The sequence below is a fragment of the Ostrinia nubilalis genome, chromosome 14 (genome assembly GCF_963855985.1).
Source record: "Ostrinia nubilalis chromosome 14, ilOstNubi1.1, whole genome shotgun sequence".
In the NCBI taxonomy this organism is placed as follows: Eukaryota; Metazoa; Arthropoda; class Insecta; order Lepidoptera; family Crambidae; genus Ostrinia; species Ostrinia nubilalis.
Genome location: NC_087101.1, coordinates 15838360 through 15864549, shown reverse-complemented (window position 1 = coordinate 15864549; position 26190 = coordinate 15838360). Strand labels below are relative to the sequence as shown.

General features: G+C 38.7%; 1 protein-coding gene across 1 annotated transcript; it reads left to right on the top strand.

Annotated features, from left to right (window-relative positions):
* Nucleotides 1–97: 97 nt before the first annotated feature.
* On the top strand, nucleotides 98–3738 carry LOC135078225 (uncharacterized). The gene is made up of 2 exons (XM_063972814.1): nucleotides 98–267; nucleotides 2415–3738. The coding sequence occupies exons 1-2, from the start codon at nucleotides 259–261 to the stop codon at nucleotides 3321–3323; spliced, it is 918 nt and encodes a 305-aa protein (XP_063828884.1). The 5' UTR covers nucleotides 98–258; the 3' UTR covers nucleotides 3324–3738.
* Nucleotides 3739–26190: the final 22452 nt, after the last annotated feature.

The window sequence follows — 26190 nt, the reverse complement described above, 5'->3', positions numbered from 1 at the left end:
CCCTTTCTCTTTTCAATGTGTAGCGTTATCAGGCTCTCTCGCTCCCGCGCCAATTAGCCGCGCGAGGTGAGTGATACGCGCCGGCCGAGAGGACGTTAGCCCGCGACCGCCCTCCGGAGCGCACGTACGTCGCAATCGGCGCACAACCGTGGCAGGTGTCGGTGCCGTGATGTGCAAACCGTGAAACAGTTCTCCATATGTGCTCGCCTTTAACTTCCTTCCTGCTCGGATAATCGGATTCGAAATTGGAATTTCACTATGGGTGAAGTGAGTACAGTTTTTGTTTTATTGCGGGTAGGTTTGGAATGCGAGCGTGCTCCAGTTAAGATCGGCCGCTCGTAGTCCTGCGATTGTGATCTGTGGGTTCGTAGGTCATCGGCATGGCTGGCCGCGCTCGCGAGCGGGCGCAGCGGCGCTGGTGCAGTCGAGGGTCGGCGCTCGCGTGCCCCTCGGATCAATTAGCGCTTTCTTCGCGAGAGAATAATGGTGTGCGAGTTTGGGAATGTGTGCCGATATCGAAGCCCAGTAGAAAGCTCGCGAGACGGCCGCATCGGTAAAATCGAGATTAGCGGAGTACTGTTATACATCATCTGATAACGCGCCCAGCGATAGTTTTTATCATCGATATTGTTTTTTTTATTTATTGCTATCGAATCAAACGTTCAATAACAAACGTGGCTATAATGTCTTATCTAGAATGGAAATTAACTTCATAGCCGTTAATAACTTGATATTATCAGGTGATTCTGTAATGATAAATGGGTTATTATTTGTAAAGGATCGAAATAGACGAAATCCTGTAGGTACACACGATAAGAAGGTAGATTCATAATCACCGTGAATCGGTATCAGCGAGTCCGTTGAATATGTCAGGGCACCCATGTCCCATATTGGGCAGCTTGCTCGAAGCCAGGCGGCCCGCGCTGACCGCCGCGCGGTATCTGCATACGTCACTGCGGTGCGTAGGTCACATAGCGTGGCCTGCGGTGACCTAGCTCTTTCTTTATGATGAAATGCTGCATGCATAGCTACTGCGGATATGGCATAATAGGCACTTTACCTACCCACATTCTAACGTGACTGCAGATCTGTTGAAAAATGTATGGAATGCAGTTTTCTCACCATGTTCATGCCGTGTGCTAAATTCTATAAAATATGATGTGGAAGCGACGATAATTTATTGTACCTCAACTGTGTAGGTACTATGGATTTATAAAGTTCATGTAGTTATTATCTTGGAATGGCATTATACACGTCGATGATAACGTTTCTTTATGAACCAATCAATAAAACTGATATTAAAACAGGTGACTTCATCAACTAGGTACAAGGTATCTACCTACTTACATTTATATATTGATAAAAAATATATTATTTTACATTAAGTAATTTTTATTTTTTACAATAAATTGTTCCAAGTTCCAATTAAGTACAGCAGTTAAACTTTAAATCCTCGTGCTCATCACACTTTGTTCCGACAGGGATTGAACTAAACTTGTAATCGAAACTTATGGAATATAATCGCTCTTGTAAACCACTAGGTCATCATAAGGTTGATTACATCTTTAGATTCGAAAGATTCACAAAAACAAAGACCAAAGTATTTCTGCGAATTTTTTCTTAAAGCAAATACTATGTTCCGGATAGATGATTCACAGATGGCTGAACAAACACGATATAGTCATACACAAGTGTTGTGAGTAAATAATTTAAATTAATGGTTAACTTTTACGACCTGCAGTGCTATTACCTAGCACAGTAATCCACTGCAATAAATAAAAGGTTTCAAGATTTGAGTACTGAAAATACTTAAAACCTATGAAAAACTTTGGAAAACAAGTAACACAAGTGATTTAAGTATTGTTACTACTAATTTAATCGTAAACTAAAGTAATTTAACTGCCGTACTTAGGTAAACTTGTGATTATCGGTGAAAAATATCTTTATTGTAGACAAATTATCGTAAATTAGACGTTTTAAGTATTTTTAGATGCCATATTAGCATTCTAATCTAGTCCCTATATATAAATAAACTTTGCGAAACATTACATTATCCGGCGCTACTAATTAAATTCATTCATACGTGTAAGCTATAAATCTGAAAAACTTGTTCACTTTGAGCTAGATATCGGCCGCCTAAGGTCAATATTTATAACTATAAGTACCTACTCGTTACTCATAATATGTTGGCAACACATGACGTATCGTAATCGTAATCCGCTGCCACGAGCACAGCCATGCCGACTCAAGCGCAAGTTAATGCATTGTCTGCAGTTTATATTTTTTTGATTATGCCATAATATTTACTCGTATACTTATTAAATTGCCCTAACAAGGAGGTAATCCTTATAATATGATCATGAAATCAATTAAAATACCTACCTTAACTAATATTCGTTTTTCTTCTGTTTCAGTCGCTGTTAAAAGAGGATCCCCTCTCCAGGATCCAAAGAGAGATCATAGAAGTGACAGAGAGAGAACGAGAGTTCAAAGAGGGTCATTTTAGAATAAACCGTCTTATGTCGGAGTCTACCATCGACGTCAACAAACAGAACGGTCACGTCAACGGAGACGATGACCACAAGCCGCAGAAAACCCTCAACAGGGCGGTGTCCACGTCGCACCTCATGGGGCCCGTGACGCCCTCGCCGCCGCCGGCCGCCTCCGTCCTCAACACCAACGGCTACACGCGCCGCTTCACGCCGCAGACGGGGACCAAGGGAATCATGCAACGGTTCATTGCGAACAAAGGCAAACTACCCGCCACCTCTCCTGTCGGCGGCCCAGTACCCATGGCCTCGTCCCCGGTCGTGCCTCTAGCCCCGCCTCTGACGTTCCCGACCTCGCCCGTCATCGCCCCGGCCGTCGTCAGTCCCGCCGTGATCACCCGCACGCCGGAAGGCAAACCTGTCCGAAAGGGTTACGTGCCCGTTGAGGAAAAAATACAAAAGGAACTCAGAGACATGAAAGACAGAGAGCATGAACTGAAACGCATGAGAAAGAAACAAAAGCCGTTCGACATCGAGTTGAGCGACAATGAAACCAGCTCCGAGTCCGAGGATGAGGAAATTCCGCTGCCTGGAAAACTGAAGGCGACCAAATCTATCGGAGAATTATACGAGGCCCTGAATGACGAGCTCCGGTCGCCGTCGCCGCGGAACAGCTCGGGCCACGAGTCCATCGGCAGCCTGAAGCCGGCCAAGTCGCTGGCGGAGCTGTGCGAGCTCAGCCCCGGCCAGGAGTTCCTCGCGCCCAGCTCCACGCGGCTCATCGCGCAGTGGGAGTCCATCATACAACAGAAACAGGAAGCCGGCGCCGCTTAAATTGTAACAGTTTGAGAAGACGTGATGGTTCAATATGTGTGGGCGTGTAACGCCAAAAAACTCAGTACGTGTAACGTCGCGTGATCGATTGTAGCGGGGTTTAATGTGTGTCAGCGGATTCGGATATGTTACGCGAGAACTCGATACCTGTGGCCGGCGGACTGAGACGCGTCGCGGGGCGCTCGCGTCTCGCGACGTTTTACTTTCGAAGAAAACATGAGTGGCACCTATCCACATGAAAGTGTATCATTTCGGTATTTCAAGTGCCCGATCAAGTTAAGTTCGGCCGATCGATTTCTTTCGCCGATCGATTGTGGGGCAATTAATTTTCTCCAGATTGCGAACAATGCAAATGATGGTTATCCGTAACAGCAATTATCTCGTGCATGCGCGCCGTTGGAAAGCGGCCGATACTCGATGCGAACTCGTCTCCCAAGTGTGAGTAAAATAGTTTCTTCCTATTGTTTAGCGTCACTCCTCTGCGCTGAAAAACTTAATGTCTTTTTTGCGGTGGCGCCGCTTTCCCGGCGCGTACGGCACCGCGCGCCCGCGCCGCTGGGAACGCGCCACCTCCGAGTACAAACGCGAGCACGCGGCGTCATTTCAAGTGCACCGTTTCCTAATTCGCCACGGATCGTTATTGTTTGCTGTTTCGCCGAGCGTGTTATTAAAAGCTTGTTAAACGGGCAACGTTCGCTATGAGTAAATTTTTGATAAACTTCATCGCGTTCAGGCGCACTTACGTCTCTATCGACGACTGAACGTTGCGAGGCGATGTTAATTATATCCCACATGTTTTAACTTTATCTGCTGCATTTATTTCCCCCGTGGTCGTAGATGTAATAATATTATTTTTTTATATGTTTACAAATGTAATTTTGAGGATTGTCGAAGGAAAGACGCGTGAGTTCGAACGTTCGGGACTAAAATCGGAGCTGGACTTCGAGTAGTTCAATATTACAATTTGTACTTAATTAGTTTTTAAAATGTTCATAAATGGAGGAGTGTATGTAGTTGCGAAGTAATTAGATGAAAATCGTCACTGAATTGTAGAAGTGTCAAATAGTTGTGCCTTATGTGCCCGAAGGGTGCGGCCGCGGTCTGCAGGCGCGGCGGGATGAGAAGCTATGACAATTTTATAGTTAACTTATAGTGCCTAACAAAATAAAATATGTCACTATTTCTGTGTATAAATATTTATTACACATTCTATTTACTATTTTCTTTAGCATAATAATAAATTAGTCAATTATCTGTTAAATGTCGTTTAGAGCAAACTATACATAATAATTTGAGATTGATAGCGTTAATTGTTGCAATATTTTTTACTTGTAGGTATTAAGTTTGTTTCTTTGTAAAAAGTGCCAGGTGGATTATCTATACACATAACTTATTCTGAAATGCCTTGTAAATGTGATGAACTGAATACAATTCCTATACAAATCGTTTCTATTCTACTTAGGAGCTCTGTCAAAATAATATTGTGATATGAAAATTGCCTTAAAATATTTGTTAGAGTTGAAATTTTGTAAAGTAGATGGCTATTTATTCAGAATGTTTACTCGCGCTCTGCTCGCGAGGTGTTAATTATAATAAGGTTTTCGCAATAAATACTTTGTCAAACGAAACGCTTTGGTTGTTATTGACTCACCCACGCAGTATGCTGAATTTCACCTTTGGTCTTTGTTAGTTCGTTGACATTTTTAAAGGTTTAGCGTGTTTGGGGAAAATGCTAGGGATATCAGCCAACACTTTTCTTGGGCTTGTACGTTTTACCTTACAATAAATAGCTCGTATGGTCTATTATTTGTAAAAGCAGAAGGTTAAAGTGCTTACACATGATTAATGAGTTAATAAAATCCTTTCCTATAGTCACAAAGTAACTGATAGGCCAGTAGAATTAAACACAAAAATTGATTAAATCGGAAATAATTCCTACAAAAGATTTTTTTGCTTTAATGGCTTCATTGGTTGCCCATTAAGACTCTCCTAAGTTTTCGACTTCGACGGAGTTGTGCTCAAGTGGTGGGGGCCCCCGAAAGCGGCGTTTTTTCGGTTTTCCGGTTATACCGCGTAAAGGACTTACCCTATCGAAAAGTGGTCTTCATGACGGTTAAAGGGCACTTAATCCTGCATTGAATAAGATCAAATTCATATGTTTTGGACAAACCGTTCTCGCGCTAAAGTTCGGCAAAGTAGAAAATATACGTATAATTAATGACCCTCTCCACGTCCAATGGCTTGTTACCCACATGCTTCCAAGCCTTGTAAAGGGTCGCCTTAACCAGTGTAACCCTAACAAGGCTCACGAGTTTGATTCGCTTATCCTTGTTCGTCCCAGCCGTTCCTTAACTGCGGTTGCTGCACCTCTTCTTGACACTCTCCTGAACGACTCTGTGTTACCTAATGTGGCTGCCTCTCTTCCTTGTACCCTCCTGTACGATTGCATTGCTTAGCTATATGCCTGGTCCAAGGTTCGACGCCACAAAATCAACTTTGTACGCGTGAAAATAGTTTAAATACTATTTTCCGTGCTTGCAACATTTTTCTTTACTGCTTCGCCTCTATTAGTCGTAGAGTGATTGTATATATCCTATAGCCTTCCTCAATGTATGAGCTATTCAACACAAAAATAATGATTTCAATCAAACTAGTAATTCTTAAGATTAGCGCGTTCAAACAAACAAACAAAAAACTCTTCAGCGTTTTAATATGAACTTGTTGTTGTTGATTTTTGGCGTCGAACCTTAGACCAGGCATACGGCTAGGCACGTAGTCATGCAGGAGGATACAAGGAAGAGGGGCAGCAACAGTAGGTAACACAGAGTCGTTCAGGTGAGTGCCAGGAAGAGGTGCAGCAACCGCAGTTAAGGAACGGCTGGGACGAACAAGGATAGGCGCATCAAGCTCGTAAGCCTTGATAGGGTTACACTGGTTGAGGTAGCCCTTTTCAAGACTTGGAAGCCTGTGGGTAACAAACCATTGGACGTGGAGAGGGTCATTAATTATACGTATATTTTCTACTTTGCTGAACTTTAGCGCGAGAACGGTTTGTCCAAAACATATGAATTTGGTCTTATTCAATGCAGGATTAAGTGCCCTTCAACCGTCATGAAGACCACTTTTTGATAGGGTAAGTCCTTTACGCGGTATAACCGGAAAACCGAAAAAATGCCTCTTTCGGGGGCCCCCACCACTTAAGCACAACTCCGTCGAAGTCGAAAACTTAGGAAAATCTTAATGGGCAACCAATGAAGCCATTAAAACAATAAAATCTTTTGTAGGAATTATTTCCGATTTAAAAGCTAATTCTACTGGACTATGAAAGAATCTGCAATTTTCTTGTACGTACCCCGCAGCATCTTGCAGCAGTAAATTAATTTGAAACATAATACACGTAAATTACACATTTCATTGCTGACGACCTCAAAGAGCGGAAACATTTCCCCTGACGAACTGATTGTTTTACCGCAAAATATTGGAGCTTTAATAAGTTTTGAGATTTATTATCCTACGCCCCGAACTCATTATACCTACCGGTTTTAAGTCCTATTTATTTTACAGCAAAAGTTTATATCCCACAACTAACTAAAATAGTGTATTGTCTATTAAAATTAATTAATTTATTCGTTCTGTTAAGATTTTTTAATCATACGTGCAAATGTTTGAATGAAGATGGCGGTTAGTTAAGTTTGAAGGGGATGCAACAAAGTGGGATTTCAGACTTGGATAAATTTCAGATTTCAAAGTAGGAGGTATTAAAATAACATTAATTTTCGTGTTAAGGTAATTTTTTAGTCATAGAATATACTGAGCCAATTTCAAATTAAGTACTTTCAAAATATTCAAGTTCCAAGATGTATTTCAAGGATTTGTGTTAGGTAAAGCCACTTGATCTTCGACCTCCTCGAAAATTCGTAATAATCGACAATAGATAATTGTTATTCACAACTTTGAAGTAAACAATCGCATTGCATCAGCGGCCAATATTCATAACTGCTCTTGTTGTGGTCCGTCAATGGTTTCGCAACCATTGTCTGGAAATAGATAGCAGTTTTGTTTTCAATAAAATAATTCATGATAATGGAAACAATGGTATTCGGCACTGAGTACTATATTCTAGTTCCTTTAATGACCATTGCAATATTGCATAGGTCACTGGGCGTAGTTTACTCGCAGTAAGTTGCTGTTATGATCCGAATAATATTTGCAACTGGGAGCGGTTGAAGGACAGTAGGTATTGTTTGCTAAATTCATAATAAACAGACAGTGAAATCAAAGAATTATTATACACTATTTACTGAGGGAGTAGTAAAAATACATATTATTAGTAATAAACTTAGCAGGTATTATCTGAAGTTGCTATTAGAAACTACTAATAATCTCAATTTAAAAATTATAACTGGCTGATTTAAAGCCTCGCTTATTTATGTTCGTGTCCAAAATTACGTTGATCTAGTTAACTTTTTATGACCTGCATTCTTCTGCACCCACGGCAGATGGGAAGAGAAACTGTATCCCAATAATGGGCGGCATTAGCCGGGTATCTGCGCACTAGCGCGGTTGTTTCGCAACGCGCCCACGCCGCGGACCGGTCGCATAGCTGGACCACTCTGGAACTATGTCCTAGCTGGATTGTTGGTGCTATTTTTATTGCGATTTCTGTAGCACGTTATGCTCTCTTTGTTCTTCGGTAGTTATTTTAATTATAATTTGATTACATACATGTATTTGTTAGGTTGTTCGTCCACCATTGCAAATTAGTTACACGATTTTTCAGACCCTAATAGGTCTAGGTAGAGGTCATAGCAATGACAGCATCACCCTTTGGCAGTCGTAAACAACCCATAGGGGTAGGTATGCCTAAAGACCATAATGACAAGTTATTTTAAGTAAGTAACCTAATAACCTTGTACGCCCGAGTGTAGCGGATTACATAATCAAGAGTTTAGGAAAAGATGCGGGCTCAAGCTTCGACTTGGGCGAGTTGTTTTATTGTATTGTATTATGTAACAAACATCTCAAACCGGTAGTCGCGTATAGCTGAAGTGATATATCCTCGTTCTGCGCGTTCAGGCAACAATGGCTGCGCGGGCGCCGGCGCTGAATGTCAAGAGCGCGCACCCGGTCACCTTGGCGCCGCGCCGCTACCTATACAACTTACTGAGAAATGGTCTACTTTCTTGAGATATGTTATTTTATTTATCTATGCTACAACAGGCGATTTATTAAATACACAATAACGACCGTTAAGACGGCACCGGGTCACTGAAGTTAGTAGTCCTAGACTCCATCACTACAGTTTCAAATTTTTTTTTATTTAGTGTCGGAAAATAGCCCCGGATAAATAAGTAAATAAACTGTGACGTTGTACATTACTCAAGATCTTTTTGTAGCCTACTAGTGATTTACCAAAACGATGGCGGCTGCATTACGTTCACTAGCGACGAAGCCTTTCTCAACGCATCCGAAACAAAATGAAACACGTCTAATTGCAGACGCCGCAATTGGCCAGTCAGCTCAGAAAAAAGTCTAGAATATTTCGACACAACGCGCTCGAACTGTTGACGCGTTGCTTACGACACGCGGCGTGTGCGCGGGTCAGTGCTGACAGCTGAGCTTGCATCATTTTTTTTATCCACAAAGAGGAAGCTCTTGGCCTGTATCTCACCTGATGGTAAGTGATGATCAGGCCGAAGGTGGAAGCGAGCTTCACCCGGAATCCTTAACCACGGAGGAACTGGCTATCTTACCTCTAACTGCCGGAACACAACATTGTTGTTATGGCGACAGACTTAGGTAAGATGGTGGTAACTAGCCAGGCGGACTTAGAACAAGCCCTACCACCAACCAAACCGAACAAACCTGGGAACCCGGGACCTCTGCGTCTGAAGCAGGTGGTCTTACCACTAGACCACAGAGGCGGTTAAAATTATCTGCTGCTGCTGTCATTCTGCTGCATCAAGCCCTTGAGTGTGCTGTATCAACTAGCACTTTTAAGCATAGTACTTATGTCAAGGGCGTCTCAGACAGTGGTAAAAATATCATTGGCTTGCAGCATTCGGAACGCATCGGAGTGTCGCTGTCTTGCGCAGCGCTTTCATAACTGCAGCCAATCTGCTGGCGGCCGCCAACGGCTGCAACGAAGTAGGGCTGCCAAACAGCTGTTGCCTTAATGAAATGTTGCATAACCCTACATTTTCAGATTTTCTGACAGTTCGACCTAGACGTTCCTTTAGATGTTATTTTTTGATGAATGAATTTTTGAACATTACAAAATCGTGAAAAAAAAAATAACTAGAACTTTACAAAAGTTATTAAAACCGATTGTCAATATAGTTTGTAAATAATTATGTAATTTTTGCATAACCACAAGTGGCACATAGAAAAGACATCAACGAGATCGTCACAGGAACGAATTTTAGGGTCATAAAAGAAAGATTAAATAAAATTAAACGTTTTTGTTTATTTTCCAAACGCATTCATTGGGTAGGACTTTAAGTGACAAAACTAACCGCATAATGATGATGTATTACTTTTACTATGGGATTACAAATAGGTACCTACCATGACAGAATAAGTAATCATCATGAATAAGTCCTTCCTAAAAATGTTGCTGCTTTATTACGCGTTTTTTTACATACCCTGTATTGTTTACGATACATATTAAATCAACGTTATTTAATTGTCTCGCGCTCGGTCCAGCAGCCCTGTGTGCCTGGGCCGGCGCCTGCCCTCGCGGCCGCCAGTGGCGCGCGACGCGTGCTCAGCGCTGGGAACCGGCTGCCTTTATTATACTAATTAATTGTATAATGTGTAACGCTATCATTTAACCCAACTATTACCTCATCAATGAGAAACTTTTGAGCTTCCAGTTTTTATGTAACTTTTGAGCGTGTCACTTGGCTTTCAAGCTTTCCAACGATAACATTATCCAAGCAGGCATGACACAAAATATACAGTGATAAATATACATATAGGTAAGTCAATATGCACTCCTAAAAATTCTCATTCCCCACCTCACCTTCAGACTGAATCTCATTGATTTTATCATCTATACTAATATTATAAATGCGAAAGTAACTCTGTCTGTCTGTCTGCCTGTCTCTCTTTCACGCCAAAACCATAGAACCGATTTTGATGAAATTTGGCATAGATATAGTTTGAGTCCCGGGAAAGGACATAGGATAGATTTTATCCCGGTTTTTTAAACAGGAACGCGCGTGATAAAGTTTTTCCGTGAAAGACAAAATTCCACGCGGGCGAAGCCGCGGGCGGAAAGCTAGTAATTTATAAGCCACAAAAATAATGCAGTAAATTTTTTGCGCTTTGCTATGCATCGAAAACAATTTGCAATTTAAGCGCAGTCACAATACAGAGCACAGAAATTTTCAACCTTATTACAATGAGTTTCCTACTACATTTTATATCGTATTACCCGTATTGTGCACGTTTATTATACCTTCACGTGGTTTTACTAGCCTTTTTTCATATTGTTAGTTTACTTTGCCAGTAGGCATAGATACTTGTATTACGATTTAATTTTGAGCATTGATACTACATATTTTTAAATTTCCATGAAATTTCGTATCAGCATATGCAGATTCAAAGATAAAAGATTAATTGATAGGCATTACTTGCTTTTCGGATATGATTAGGCATATACTTAGGTGTGCAAAGTTTGAAAGGTCTACCGACAAAGAACGTGATTGAGATTGATTTGATTGTAGGCGTTTGTGGTATAACCAAATACATTCCAACGCTGGTGGCCACTAACTAAACAAAAAGTAAGTTGGAATGACAAATACGAGTAAAGTTAGGATCACTACTAAAAGCTTTTTAGGTCTGAAGGTAAAATGAGTAACCATTATGTAAACTGTTTAGTCACATTTGAACTCATTAAAAAAACTCATAAAACTCATTTTATTTTTGCAAATGAACTTTTAAAAGGCATTTTTACACGTCCCAGTATTAATCAAACTATGTATTTAAACTTTTTATATTAAAATAATGATTTATTAAATAAACACGCTATCATGGCTGGCTATGACAAAATTAGATTTGCTTACTAACTACTGCTACAGATTTAATTTAATTATGAATAATTAATTAAGTTGCCCTTATGTCACGCCGGGCCGGGTCATTCAAGTTGAAAGTGAAACGTCACCTCATCTGCCGTCGCACAGTGGTCTGAAAATGAAGCTCCCATACCATAGAAACTTAATGTCAGAAATTAATAAATAAAAATATGTATTCTGTTTAGTATACCTCCCTTTGTTTTACTAATATAGTATGAAGGGTATGAGTAGCTCCATGTGTGAGAAAAAAATATTTTTATTTTTTTTGTATGGAAAAAAACACTTAAAGTGGATTTTTTTAAAACTGAATAGAACTGAAGGGCTGGTACTCACATAAGCTATTGCACCATGCACGGCGATCAAGATGACATACAATTCTTGTGCCTTTGGGTGCCGCTTTGCATGTACCAAGCTTTGGAAATTTTGAATTTTCGGTAGGTGATATTTCAAGTCGTTGATGTTATTTTATGAAGTTATTAACCGCTTTCAATACGAGAATAGTATGTAAATTAATACTCATATAACTAGGAATATACTAGGGATATTTTTAAATAATTTTTATTTTGAAAATATAAAAAAATAAAACATTTAATCATTGAATGAAGTAACCAAACAGTTGGTAACTGATATTGTTATTAGTTACTAACCTGCAAATGACGTTTTAATGAAAATAATAGCAGCATATTGAAATAAACAACTTAAAAAATCGAACTGCCTAATAGGCCAGTAGAATTACATTTGAAATCGGAAATAATTCCTACAAAAGATTTTATTGTTTTAATGGCTTCATTTGTTACCCATTAGACTATCCTAAATTTTCGACTTCGGCGGAGTTGTGCTTAAGTGGTGGGGGCCCCCGAAAGGGGCGTTTTTTCGGTTTTACGGTTACATCGCGTAAAGGACTTACCCTATTGAAAACTGGTCTTCATGACGGTTGAAGGGTATTTAATCCTGCATTGAATAAGACCAAATTCATAATACATAATATCATGTATTGGACAAACCGTTCTCGAGCTTATCTTCGAAAAAGTACAAAATGTACGTATCCTAAGCCTGTCAAGTTTAACCCTGTCAAGGCTTAAGAGCTGGATGCACCTATCCTTGTTCGTCCCAGCCGTTCCTTAACTGCGGTTACTGCACCTCTTTCTTGCACTCTCCTGAACGACTCTGTGTTACCATACAAGGCATCGATTAGGCAACGTATCGAATGGCTGGGACGAACAAGATATAGGCGTATCCAGCTCGTAAGTCTTGACAGGGTTACACTGGTTGTGGCGGTCATTTTCAAAACTTGGAATCCTGCGGGTATCGAGACATTGGACGTGGAGAGGATCATTAAATTATAAGTACATTTTGTACTTTTTCGAAGATAAGCACGAGAACGGTTTGTCCAATACATAATATGTATTGTGAATTTGGTCTTATTCAATGCAGGATTAAATGCCCTTCAACCGTCATGAAGACCAGTTTTCGATAGGGTAAGCTACTACTTAAGCACAACTCCGTCGAAGTCGAAAATGTAGGATAGTCTTATTAATGGGTAACAAATGAAGCCATTAAAGCAATAAAATCTTTTGTAGGAATTATTTCCGATTTCAAATGTAATTCTACTGGCCTATTAGGCAGTTCGATTTTTTAAGTTGTTTATTTAATCAATATTGATTTCTATTATTTTCATTAAAACGTCATTTGCAGGTTAGTAACTAATAACAATGTCAGTTACCAACTGGTTGGTTACTTCATTCAATGATTAATAGGTTTATTTTTTTATATTTTCAAAATAAAAATTATTTTAAAATATCCCTAGTATATTCCTAGTTATATGAGTATTAATTTACATACTATTCTCGTATTGAAAGCGGTTAATAACTTCATAAAATAACATCAAAGACTTGAAAGATCACCTACCGAAAATTCAAAATTTCCAAAGCTTGGTACATGCAAAGCGGCACGGCACCCAAAGGCACAAGAATTGTATGTCATCTTGATCGCCGTGTATGGTGCAATAGCTCATGTGAGTACCAGCCCTTCAGTTCTATTCAGTTTAAAAAAAATCCACTTTAAGTGTTTTTTTCCATACAAAAAAAAATAAAAATATTTTTTTTCTCACACATGGAGCTACTCATACCCTTCATACTATATTAGTAAAACAAAGGGAGGTATACTAAACATAATACATATTTTTATTCATTAATTTCTGACATTAAGTTTCTATGGTATGGGACCTTCATTTTCAGACCACCGTGCGCGTCGGTCTGAATTGAATTGGCTGATGCCGCAGCTTTCACCGCGCACCAGCGCAAGCACTGAAGAGCCGCAGTAAAGGGGCATAGTAAAACATCTTCTTATTATTGCTATTAAATAAAGTCTGGTGACTATTTGGCCCACCCTATAAGACGTTTTTCTGTAAAGGTACCCGTACGTAAACTTTGCGTGCCATATCCAGTTCTTAGTCTTACTATTGGTTTTGATTGTGGCGCAGCATCAACGAGCCGGAAATAATACACAATTTGACAGTTCTGATTCATGCAACAATTGAATAGCGGAACGAAAGCTGTATGTTAAATTTAAAATAATTTCACACACAGTGTTCGTCTCAATTTGTGGTCTTGTTATACCTCGGTAAGTAAAAAAGTGTTAAAAGTATCGGTAGAATATTTCACTCGGAAAGTTTGTGTAAGATCTAACTGAAAAGGCTGAAAGTAGGTACCTACTATTCGATGAGTATTCTTTATCCTCCTTATTTATCGTAGCAGATGTGGTAAAGCAATAAAGTGAGTATTGAGCTGTACGGCAGTGTAATAAGTTGATAAATTAATAACAAAGTAAAGTTCTTGTAAGACTATCTTGCCTACTTACGCCTACAGGCAACAAGTTACTTTGTTGCAATCTTCACTAACCGTTTTATTATAACTACCAAAAAGTACTTTTACGAGGTATTCGTATGTAAACTCCGTAGAGACTACAAACAACTGCGGGTCGTCGACCCTCCGCCGGTGGAATTGCGACGCACTGCGTAACAGCAAGTTTTTAGGGCGTCCGTGATGCCATGGGAGAAGTAGCGACAAAACCAAATGGGTTTATTCATCGCGAGTTAGCCGCCTGTACCACAACACTGCCCTAGAGGACCTGCACCCAGTAGGCTCATATTTAAAGCTCCTTGAAATTCTTGAAAGCTGCAAGACAGTAGAAGTACTTGTTAAGGTTAATGTGCAGTGTAGGCAATTACCGGTGTGCATCTTCACAATTACGGGACTAATTCCACCTTTCGTTCCCACTGCTAAAACTTCTGTGTGTGTTTACAGCTTGACCGCCAATAAAAACCCAACCAATGAAGGTCAAGTTTGTCCAGGGGGAATGTTAAACTGTTTTTGGACCTTCATTGTCTTCATAATTAGCAAACGCTGATCACTAGCGTCTGTAACCATGACACATTATTCGGCTTTGCATGCGGAGTATTGCGGAGGGAGTGCCAGCGGGCCTGCCGCAGCCTCACAACTTTCCTCCGTTGTGTCGCGGCCACTGAAGCGGAACCCGCAATTAATGAATACTGTCGTTTTTACTCGCTTTTTTCCGGTTGAAATTCGTTCTCACAAAAACCGCGGAGCCATCTTTAATCTCGCATGCAGACTCTTACTAAACTTCTCATTCATGGAGCGGGATGTAATGTGCGCGAGTTTTCGCAGTGTTCCCCGGTAATATGCACTGTCCGTCATTACGGTTAATTATTAACTGACGTTTTTCAAACAATTGCGGCGAGCGATTACTTTCCACATGCGATTATTGTCACTATGCGAATTAACGCACCTAATCATGCGGGTAGCTTCAGATTTAATCGACTACAAGGAAAAGGATATTACTCACGCGTGTTAGTTTGTGATTTTAAATTTGATCATAGAGAAGTGAGAGTAAGGCGAAGAATAAAAATTGTTAGTGTCAGACAATCAATAAGTTTTTTATCTTGAAATTCTATTATCAAACCCTCAAATTTGATGAAAGATTTTCAAAATCTCGATTTCCCCACTTAATAAATGTTTTCATCTTAATGTTGTTCATAAATTAATTACTGCGTTAAACATATAAAACAGTTATCACAGGCTACGAAAGTAATAATTCTGTCGGAATTGGAATAAAAACTTAAGCAAGTAAAATAGGGCCTGTGTAACAATATATTTATTATTTGCTGTTTTGCTTTCATGGCTGTGTATTATAAACCAGCTGACACATTCAATTTGGTTTCAGATCTAGAAATACGATCCGACTATCGAGCGCACGCACTCGAGACGGTCGGAAATTGAATGCTAGAGATGATAAAATACTCATTTATCGCTAATGAATCTGCAGAAGCAATTGCTTTTATCTCAATCCCGCGCGTGGGAGTCTGGGACACAAACTATGTATTATTGTCACAGATCTAGGTAAGTAAGTGGTATAAAAACTAAACCAGATTTAAATTATTCGGTCACATATCTGGATCTCGTGCTAACTCACCTGGTTTTAATTTATTTTTATAAAAATCGATCATATTATTTAAATACAAGACTTCAATAATACTGGAAACGAGTTAGCGTCTGTTTAAGTAAAGCAAACTCTGTAAAATCCTTCAAGTAACAATCGGCACCAATCGGTCTCAAAATAATATTGTTGAAACATTTGTTTGCAACTTCTGGATTTTCTTCAGATAGATTTCAATTCAAGTCGACAAAATTGTCGGTATTTACGATAGAGGAAGGCAGACGTGTTTTTACTGTATTTCGAGCGAGTTTGCGTAATTATACGCGAAGAACCAGTAAAGCGGGTCAAACGGATGATCTTGTTTATTTATTTAGTGCCCTAGATGCGGGGTCGTCTGCTCGCGCATATTTGATGCGGCCTTCTTCGGCGACACCGTTATAAGCTATTTGCTAAACAATTACATCTTTGGCGAGTTGAGGTGTTAATGTTTGAGTATCAGTTTAAGCAAACTCAATATTTGATTAGTTTAATGTGGATATTTTTGTCACATCTTGATCAAGACATACATTTTTATTCATAGTAAGTTACCTTATAAAGTTATAGTTAACAATAACGAGTCAAATCCTATCAAAGTAATAAGTAGGATAATTGCCCTGGCCTTTTTCTGTTTAGAAAACAATGGGACAGTTACTGAGCCTGAATCTTTGATGATTTTAATGATCGCTGAAAAACTGCAAATTCTTTGCGAGCAACGCTTAACGTTTCATTGGATTAGGCCATAAATAATCACGATTACCTTTCTAATTAGCTGCCAGTGATAACTCACAATATAATTTTAACAAATCAACCGGCGTCATTCTCGGTGATCCATCATCAAATTAAAAGTAATCTTCGTCGGACCTACTTATTGCGCAAGCGGAATATCTTAAAATTAATCTAGATTGCAATCCCTGAATACCTACGACTTGCCTTTGCCTTAAGCAGTAAAGTACACAGATTGGCCGGCTTTTACAGACCGATCCAAATACATATTACCTATTTCAATAAATATGACCTGTATTTTCAGGGAAATTTAATTTAAAATTAATCGGTATCGAGCTGTATAATTCGTAGTTGAAATTTTTGTTTTAAACTAACTTTAACTCTTTTCGTGCAAGAATATGTAGATGATGTCGAACCACCAAGTAGGTAGGAATTGCTCATGTGAAATCACTCATTCGTTGGCCTACTTAAAACTCATTTTGGAAAATTATTTGAGACTTTCTCAGTTGATCAAACATCTGGTGGCCGCTCTTACTCATACATATCTCATACATCCTTCCTGTTTCGTGTCGACTGTTCCAAAATTTTGAATATTGTAATAATGCATTTACAGAAGAATCTGAACTTAGAAGGTTGGTCAGACAGATCTAAATTCATCGTTTCAGTTTCAGCAAACAAACAGGCCCCTAACATCTGTTTTATGTAACCTTTAATGTCGATAGCGACTGACGCACTAACTGTCACAGGTGGCGCTAGCTAGCGTCATCGCGGCTCAAACAATGGGCAATTAACGGCGGAGCTGTTCTTGCTGGTAATCTATGCAGATTGCAGCGGCCTTGGCGATGGCATTGCACTCCTTGCGAAATAGACGAGCGCCATGGTTATTTATAGATGATTATTGTTCTCTAGAGATGCTTTGACATATTTATGGCTCCGGTTTATTCATGGCAAATGTAAGAAATTATAGGCTTTGACATGATAGGCGATAATATTGTTATATTGGCTCGACACTTTATTAAATTTTAGCAATCCTCAAACCACTGAATTAGGGTAAATAAGGTAGAAGAGACGCAGTAATTTAATATCTTGCTTATTGGCGCTGATGAAAAAAAGACGATCATAAGATACAGATCAGCGGACGTCACTTATTGTATGGAAACTCGTCAAACCTCAATGGTTTGTGTGGAAGCGGAGACATGTGTGCTCGGACATTAAACGGGAGGGGCCGGTTATTGCAGTTTTTCGGCTGCGGACCTCGCGGCGGCGCCTAACGGACCTCCACATCCTGCGTGGGTACTCGAAAACTTGTATTGTAGAGGTACGCGCGTTGTCGTTTCACGTGTTTGTGTGATGTCTGTTGAGTATATCAATCACTATTTCAGCGCGGGGAATCTGATTCGCTCATCATTTCACTGTTTCACATGAAATTATAATTTCAACAAACTACAGTCTAACACACATAGGTAAGCATGACATACCTAGCAGGGAATTCTTATTTCAATCCAGCTTTCAGTGAATACGAGAGCAAATAACAAAATAAAAAAGAGCGCTTTGATTAATTAATTGAAGCTTTAATTACCTATGGTAAATTAATTATAGCGTGGTCTTACTATTATAGAAAGATAACAACGTAATTAATGGAAAGTTAATGATGATGATAGTCTATGTAATTAGGTATAAAGAGATCAAATGAAGTTAAATAGTAATTAAAAATGCCAAACATGTCTGTGTTCTAAGTTTTTCAAATGCATCACTCACACTGGCATTTCTCTCAGTCTAGCCGTAACAGTACCTTTCAAGTAATTGCTCGTGTCAACCGTTTCGCACATTTCAGTGCTAATGTAAGTACGTTTATTCCACGACACGATGTTATGGCAACGAGAAGAGGCAATATCCTCATTCCTGCGTCGTTTGCGCAGCTGCACGGCTCGGCTCGTCTCTGAAGTATTCCCAAACCGCTCGTCGCTTTCGAAACCACACCGGGGTTCTTACATGAGCACTGGATTTATCAATCGGCTGAGACAATCCTTTTAGTAATCAATTCGAATGTAAAAGATATCGAGTCATGTCAGCCGCCAGCAAATGTAGCTTTCATTTGCATCGATGATTACTTCTACAAGTTCTATATTAAAAATAGAGATCTCTTTAATAACTTTCGCTCACTGCTGGGTATAGTCCTCATGCTTCACTTCGGCATCTTATGTTCTTTTACTATCATTCATTTAGATTTAGCCACCATCGTAACGTCATCCGAAAATGGTCTATTGAGCTGTAGACCAATGTAGATCTTAGGTTGGCTAGAAAATGTAAGAAAACAAAGAGAACGATAAGGTAACTGCTGAAATTTTCTACAGAAATTATTATTCGCTGTTAGGTTTCTAGGCTTATTGGAAGTGACATGCGGCACGGTCGCAATTCGCACGGACCGCAGCCGCCGGCGCACGCGCATTCCTTCGAGAGCGAACGCGGCGAAAGGAGCCGGACCGCTTTCCTTGCGACCCTTCATTCATCGAACATGCATAACGCCATTTATGGTGCAAATGTATTTTTTTACGAGGGATATTTCAGTATTTGTATCATTCTATTATATCAAAAACTGTCACTTCTTATTTACATCGTCTTGAGTTCTTGAGCTTCTATTTCATTTGTACAGTATGTAATACGAGTCAATAGAAACTCTACTGTTTATAAAAAAAGTAGAGAGTATAACTTATTAATAGACGTCAATAGTGAGACTGCTAAAGAATACAAAGTCATAATATACTCATGAATCTATTCACAAGGATTTGATTGCTTTATGCTTGTTAGCGGAACAATATCTTCGAAGGTTATTAATATGGATTAGTGCAATACAAATTGTATAAATATTGCAAGACAATATAATGATTTATTAAAGTTTCACCCATTATGAAAAAGCATAATAAGAGGCATTGATTCGATGTGCATGCCACAAGTCTAACTCATAAATAATTCTATTAAAATACTGATCATATCCCAGCTTTTACTTTTATCAACGTGATTATTAATCTATAATACAATAGAGCCGATTGTTATGACTCAAACGGAACTGACGATACTTTTAAACAGGCTGATCTATTCAAAGATTAATCGTAAAACAATAATAGTACTCGTCGTATTTATTGTACCTAATTAAAACATACGAATCGTCTGTGGAGGGCGGAGGCTTTGTTGAAAAGTCGGCCCATGAACGCATTTTTATAAAGTAATGAGTGAAAGTTATAAGTAAAATGTAGTATTAAAAGAACAATTGATATTGAAGAAGAATAAGAATTTGTTTTTCTTGCGGTTTCAATGCTCTTAAGTTTTTATCTCTATGCCCTCCATAAATACCATAAGTAGGTTTAAAATAATCATCCTGTAAGAATAGCGAGTGTACAAGTAATTCACTGAACAATCACTGATCGATTGACGGTCATTAAACGAATAGATCGAGTTGTAACGTCTCGTCTGAATGAGCTTCCCGTCGCGAGACTTATTAGCGTGTGAGTTTTATATGTAGATAGCACACTACATTACATACATGAAAGTATACATAGGTGGTTCCGTGATTTTGGAAGTAATTAAAGAGTTGAAATCTTGACTGCAGGTCCTGCGTTAGGTGTCATTAGTTTGGTTATGTAGGACAAAGATAGAATTACAATAACCTAAAATGAAAATGATTCAGTGCTCAGAAGGCGGGTTGAACGGATAAAGTTTGGAACTCTATACTCTACTCTGTCGTATCTACATATTAAAGCTATTGTACATGTGACTATTTATCCGCAATACTGTGCTATTTAGCATGTGCGGTGAAGACTTCCGAACGAACATACTAATCAAATTAGAATGTCTGTCTGTTCGTGCAAACTGCCCGGTGACTCCAAGCGGGAAATTGTGGTAATTTTACACAACATAACACACACAGGTGCTGGGAACGATTCTTACATGGAGGTCACTCACTGCTAACAAGGGTGGGTGAAGAATCTGCCTCATCTGCCTGCCAATATACAAAGTGCATTGATACTATAATAGCTAGTCGACTGTCGATAAACTATTCTTAAACCCGTTTTCACCATCAATCCCTAATTTTTAAGTAACTATTATGGTAACACATTTGTTTTCAAAGAGGTCACTTAAAAATTAGGGACTCATGGTGAAAACAGGCATTACTTTACCATAATCTTGGAATGACTTAGGGATTGATACCGATAAGTAAACCTCTTGACCCAAAGGTGAGTCAAAGTCAAGCTAACAATATTAACATATTTATAGCAGAATAATTCAATAATTTAAGTGGAAACAAATCTGACTTGAGGATAAAAGTGCGTTTATGAATAATTAATGTTTCTTACTTAAAATTATAGGTATTTGTATGTTCAAAGTAGTTTCACAATAGTCACGAACACAAAACCTACGTAACTGTTTGATGAGCCTAACCAAACCCATGATAGGACCCATGCGCTCTGCTACACTTATTTTTACAAGCGGTTAATAACAACCATGTCAAAGTAGCTACGAATTATCTACTACGAGTACCTACAATAGCTTATAATTACAACAAACCACAACTACAGAAACATTGCTGAATTGCAAAATAAAGACTTCATGAATTTTGGCAGTCATGTCAATATGGCGACTTACCTGACGGTCCATGTTGTGTTACATGTTAAATGTCACAATTAGCATTCAGTACGTAATGAGTTCAATGTCCTCTCAAAAGACAGTGTAAATAAGCCTCACACACATCCATTCATTATTCATATTTCAAAAGTATGACTTTACAATTTACGAATTTATATTTATAAAAATTTGGTTAGTTTGTAAATATTATCTGTGTTTGTTTTTGTACCAGTTGTTTGTATTTGTACCAGTGTATACTCCAGGCATTAGCGTTGAAGTATTCTACTGGTTTTAAACTAAGAAATAATATCAACAGACTTTTAGTACTATAATTTATGAGTCAATAACACTTCACTGAAGACGTGGACTGAAGTCTGTATAGTTTTCAACCGACTTCAAAAAAAGGAGGAGGTTCTCAATTCGACCCGTATGTTTTTTTTTTCTATGTTTGTTACGCGATAACTCCGCCAATGATGAACCGATTTGAACAAATCTTTTTTCAGCGTATAGGTAATACCTCAAGGGTGGTCCCATTTAAATTTAATAATAAAAAAAACAACCCCCAAGGGTGGAAAATTGGGGATGAACTTTTTTATACGCAATATCTCCGCCGATTATAAACCAATTAGAACGATTATTTTTTTGTTGAATAGAAATCATCAAAAGGGTGGTTTCATGCGAATTTGAAGAAAATATTTCACCCCCAAGGGTGGAAAATTGGGGATGAACTTTTTTATAATATACATTAAGAATATGGTCTCAATGTACTGCCTACCTTCAGTGGTAACATCAAGGTAATAATTAGTTAACTAAAAAGCAAGAAATAAGTAAAATTTTATAAAAAAAAATAAAACCGACTCCAAAAAACCTACACTAAAAAGTAGAAAAATAATTACTAATTACCTACTTATTTATTAGGACGAATTATTAATATTTATGTAGGTATACCATGATTGATACTTTTGGAGTCGGTGCAGGCAAACTTTACATGTTTCATAATCTTGGCACCGACTCCAGAAGTATCAATCATGGTATACCTACATAAATATTAATAATTCGTCCTAATAAATAAGTAGGTAATTAGTAATTATTTTTCTACTTTTTAGTGTAGGTTTTTTGGAGTCGGTTTTATTTTTTTTTATAAAATTTTACTTATGTGAGTAAGTTTTTGTAAACTGTTACACGTGGCAAACGACGCGTGACGAAAGGTCAGAGGACAGCACGCGCAATCATCAAAATAGTGGAGGCAGCAGATTCCATCTCATTTGACATACATTCCACGTGAAATGTACCAATTACTAGCTGCCTACTCTATATTTTACCATATTCAGCGTTAAACGAGTAAAGTTTGTAGGAGCCTTATTAGACAGCAGTTATGGAATGTGGTGGCACCACGTCACGAGCGTAATTTTGCTTTCGCCACTATACAGTTCCAAAAAAGGGGAAAAATTATAATGTTACATGTTTGTAATTAAGTATATCACACTTTTACTCGCGCGGGAGATATGCAAGTCAACTTTTCAAAGTGGTTTTTAATGTGATTATAGACATAACTAAGTGTAACGGACTCAGAATACGATGATGAGATGAGCTGACACTGTGTAGGTTTGTTGTCGACACGACAAGAAGAAGAGGTAAGTAGACATAAAATTAAATTTTGCATTGCATTTAGGTTTATCTAGAAGTGCCGGAATGAATCACTGGATCAATCGATTAGCCTGAGTGCCGAGAAAAACCGGGGTCAGGGGAAAACGTTGCCGGAAAGAGCCTTGACGAGACGGCGCCACTGACGTCGGCAGTGACGTCAGCGAAGTAAAGCTGACCACCGAATCTACAGTACAATCTCAGATCATAGAAAGAGAATAGATATGAAGTCGCGCGTAACTACAACGAGAACCAGGTGTCCCCACATTTCCCCCACCACAGCTCCCACACACACATTAAACTGTGTAAAAACAAAGCGACTGAGAGTCTACGACAACATGTGCAACCGGCTTAAAAGTGCTGTGATTGGCCAGAAGGCGTGGCTTATGGCCAATGAATGGCCGCGTGACGTGACGCACACTTTGAAAAAAGCAATTAGAGAGAAGAAAGATAAAATGGAGTCGATAAGATATCGATACTTTAAATCCTGGGGGCAAGGCTCGAAATTGGTTTAAAAAATGCTTGTATGAAAACCTTTTTATTATTATACGTTATTATTATGTTCTTTAACGATTTTTGCATAAAGGAGTCAGTTCCATTTTGTATGGACGAAAAACTCAGAATCAATTATTGGGACTAAATGAAGTTACCTTATATTAATTTACCCCAACCAAAGCTCAATGTCGTTATGGATGGAGTATAGAAGTTATAGACTGACAAAGTTTGTATGAAAAGTCATGGGTTAAGTAGGTACTTGCGATTTTTACCAGTATTTACAATATTGGTAATATATTATTATTTACTTTAATAATAATAACAGGATCACTGTAATTATTATTAACTACTATCGCGCATTAACTTTTTAATTATGGCGAAATTCGTACCGCCTATGTTTATCAAAAATAATGCCTATATTAGGCTTTCAACTAGCTCTTATAGTAATTACATAGTTGACAGTTACTAATCCCTTCTACTATTGTTATTGTTTTTGTAAAAACTTAAAAATCGCAAGCAACTCATGATTTTTTCATTCAAAATTAGAAAATAGAAAATAATAATTTACTTCTATTTATCGATAATAGGAAACCGTATTAGAACACGAGCCCTGCACTATGTTACGACCGGCACATGCGGCCGTACTGTGTATTTTCACGCGTCAGTGGATATCGGAAGAAATAAAATACATTGCGCAGTAGTTACGCATGACATAAAGTGGTTGCTAACTAAATCGTCAATGTACAACGTGTTTGAATTTTTATCACCACTAATTTCGATATCGCAGTAAATGTCACGGCACTGAATTCGTTCGTAAAAATGTTTAGTTTTTTTTATTTATAAGCAAAATACCAATGGATTTTCAATACTTACATGTGGTAAATGACTTCATTGTTCCTGTAGTTCTTCGTTTCACTTATGTTATTGCACGTTACGACGCATTATCCAACAATATCGGAGAACATTTCCTCAGTACGACTGAATCGCGACTAACCTGGCGTCGCGGGCGATGTTCGTTTCTGGGCATATCGCGGAGACACGCGCCACGCCCCCGTTTCACATCTATTCCCTTCTATGATCTGAGAGTACAATAAACCATAGGTACCTATTTGTTGCAAAATACCATCAGTTACAATCTGTTCAGATTCTGTCCCGGGAAGAGCTTGGATGCGGGCAGTGCAGGAAAGTTCATTGTGGAAAACCATGGGGGAGGCCTAAGTCCAGCAGTGGACGTCATTTGGCTGAAACGAACATACAACAACAAGATGCTGCAGTAACAACTACGAAAGACCTTGATGTGATGTCGTCTATTTATTTTACTGGACTAATGCCCGTTTTCACCATCAATCCCTAACTTTTAAGTGACCCCTATGGTAACATTTATCAGGAATTTTGTTTTCAAAGGGGTCACTTAAAAATTAGGGATTGATGGTGAAAACAGACATTAAAATCCTGGAAAGTATTTATTTTGACATTCGCGCCGACTCTACCTATACTTAAAATTGAGTATCGCGTAAGGCAGAGCACGTAGGGCAGATACTGAACCGTGTAAACCAATGACTCTGTGGTAATAATGTTACACAGACTTACATATTAGTCCGCATGTAAACAAGTCAGTCGCCAGCTTAAGTTTTGTTACCTATCGATGATTCCTGATATTGTTTGCAAGGAAATTGCCTAACTTTGGGGGAAATAACAACTGAAACTATTCATCCCATTTTGAAAATTAGTTTTCTAGGAAAGCGCTATGATACGTATAATAGGAGGAAATAGTAGATAGAAGACAGTAAGGATGAAATGTACAAAACCGTGTTGAGTAGGTACAATCATCAATGCACATTTTTTTGCACGAGGAAAACTGCAATGTCTACACACTGTATAGTAACAAATCACGTTCGCTTATCGTGATAAAAGCAATAAAATCATTAAAAACAACACTGATAATATGAAACTTATTCAATCAATATGTTAAACAGTATAATAAAACAGTTAGAATATTGCAAAAAACGTAAACGCATTCGCTTACGTGAGCGAATTAAATAATTTCTCGGGTGTTTGCCGTGTTATGCGATAAGTGTATCGAGTTTTGTCCTCCGATAAAATAATAATCAGTTTACATAAACATGGCGAGTTTACGATCTTTTCGAAACGATGTTTGCACGCGTAATAAGAGGCAGCACGAATGGTGTCAGCGGGGCAGGCGCGGCCTCTGCATCTTTGCTTTTTAATGCTTTCGGATTTGCTCCCCGAAAAGATAAACGACGTGACACTTCAACATTCCTCATACATGAGGTCCAGCACCTTGACGTAAATATTTGGGAAGTGCTAAGAAGTAGCGCAACAAAATCAGTTACCAATGACTTCCGGTTAAAAATAAATGTTTAGTACCTACACTATTCAATCAGGACTCAGGAGCATATACCTAATTGATTCAAGGACACTTTCGTCTCCTTGATTAAAATTGTAGACCATATATCATAGCAAGACGATAAGCAGCAAGAATGTAGCGACGTGCTAATATTCAGAAAATGTTATTGATTTGGGCAATAATCCACCTAAAATGGCAATAGGAATAAACATTGAATGTAGGTATTATGTGATTTGCTGCTGTCACTGTAGGATTATGCAAGTGGATCAAGTTGGAAATTCGAAGCCGAAAATGCATCAGATACGAATTCGTGATTCGTGTGATATCATTATCGTATGCTTGGAATTGTAATGCTCTAACTATACGAGAAATGCTCTAAATCGAACGGAAGTAATATAGACGTAAGTAGCTGTAAGCAGGTCCCATCCGAGGCAATCAGCTGATC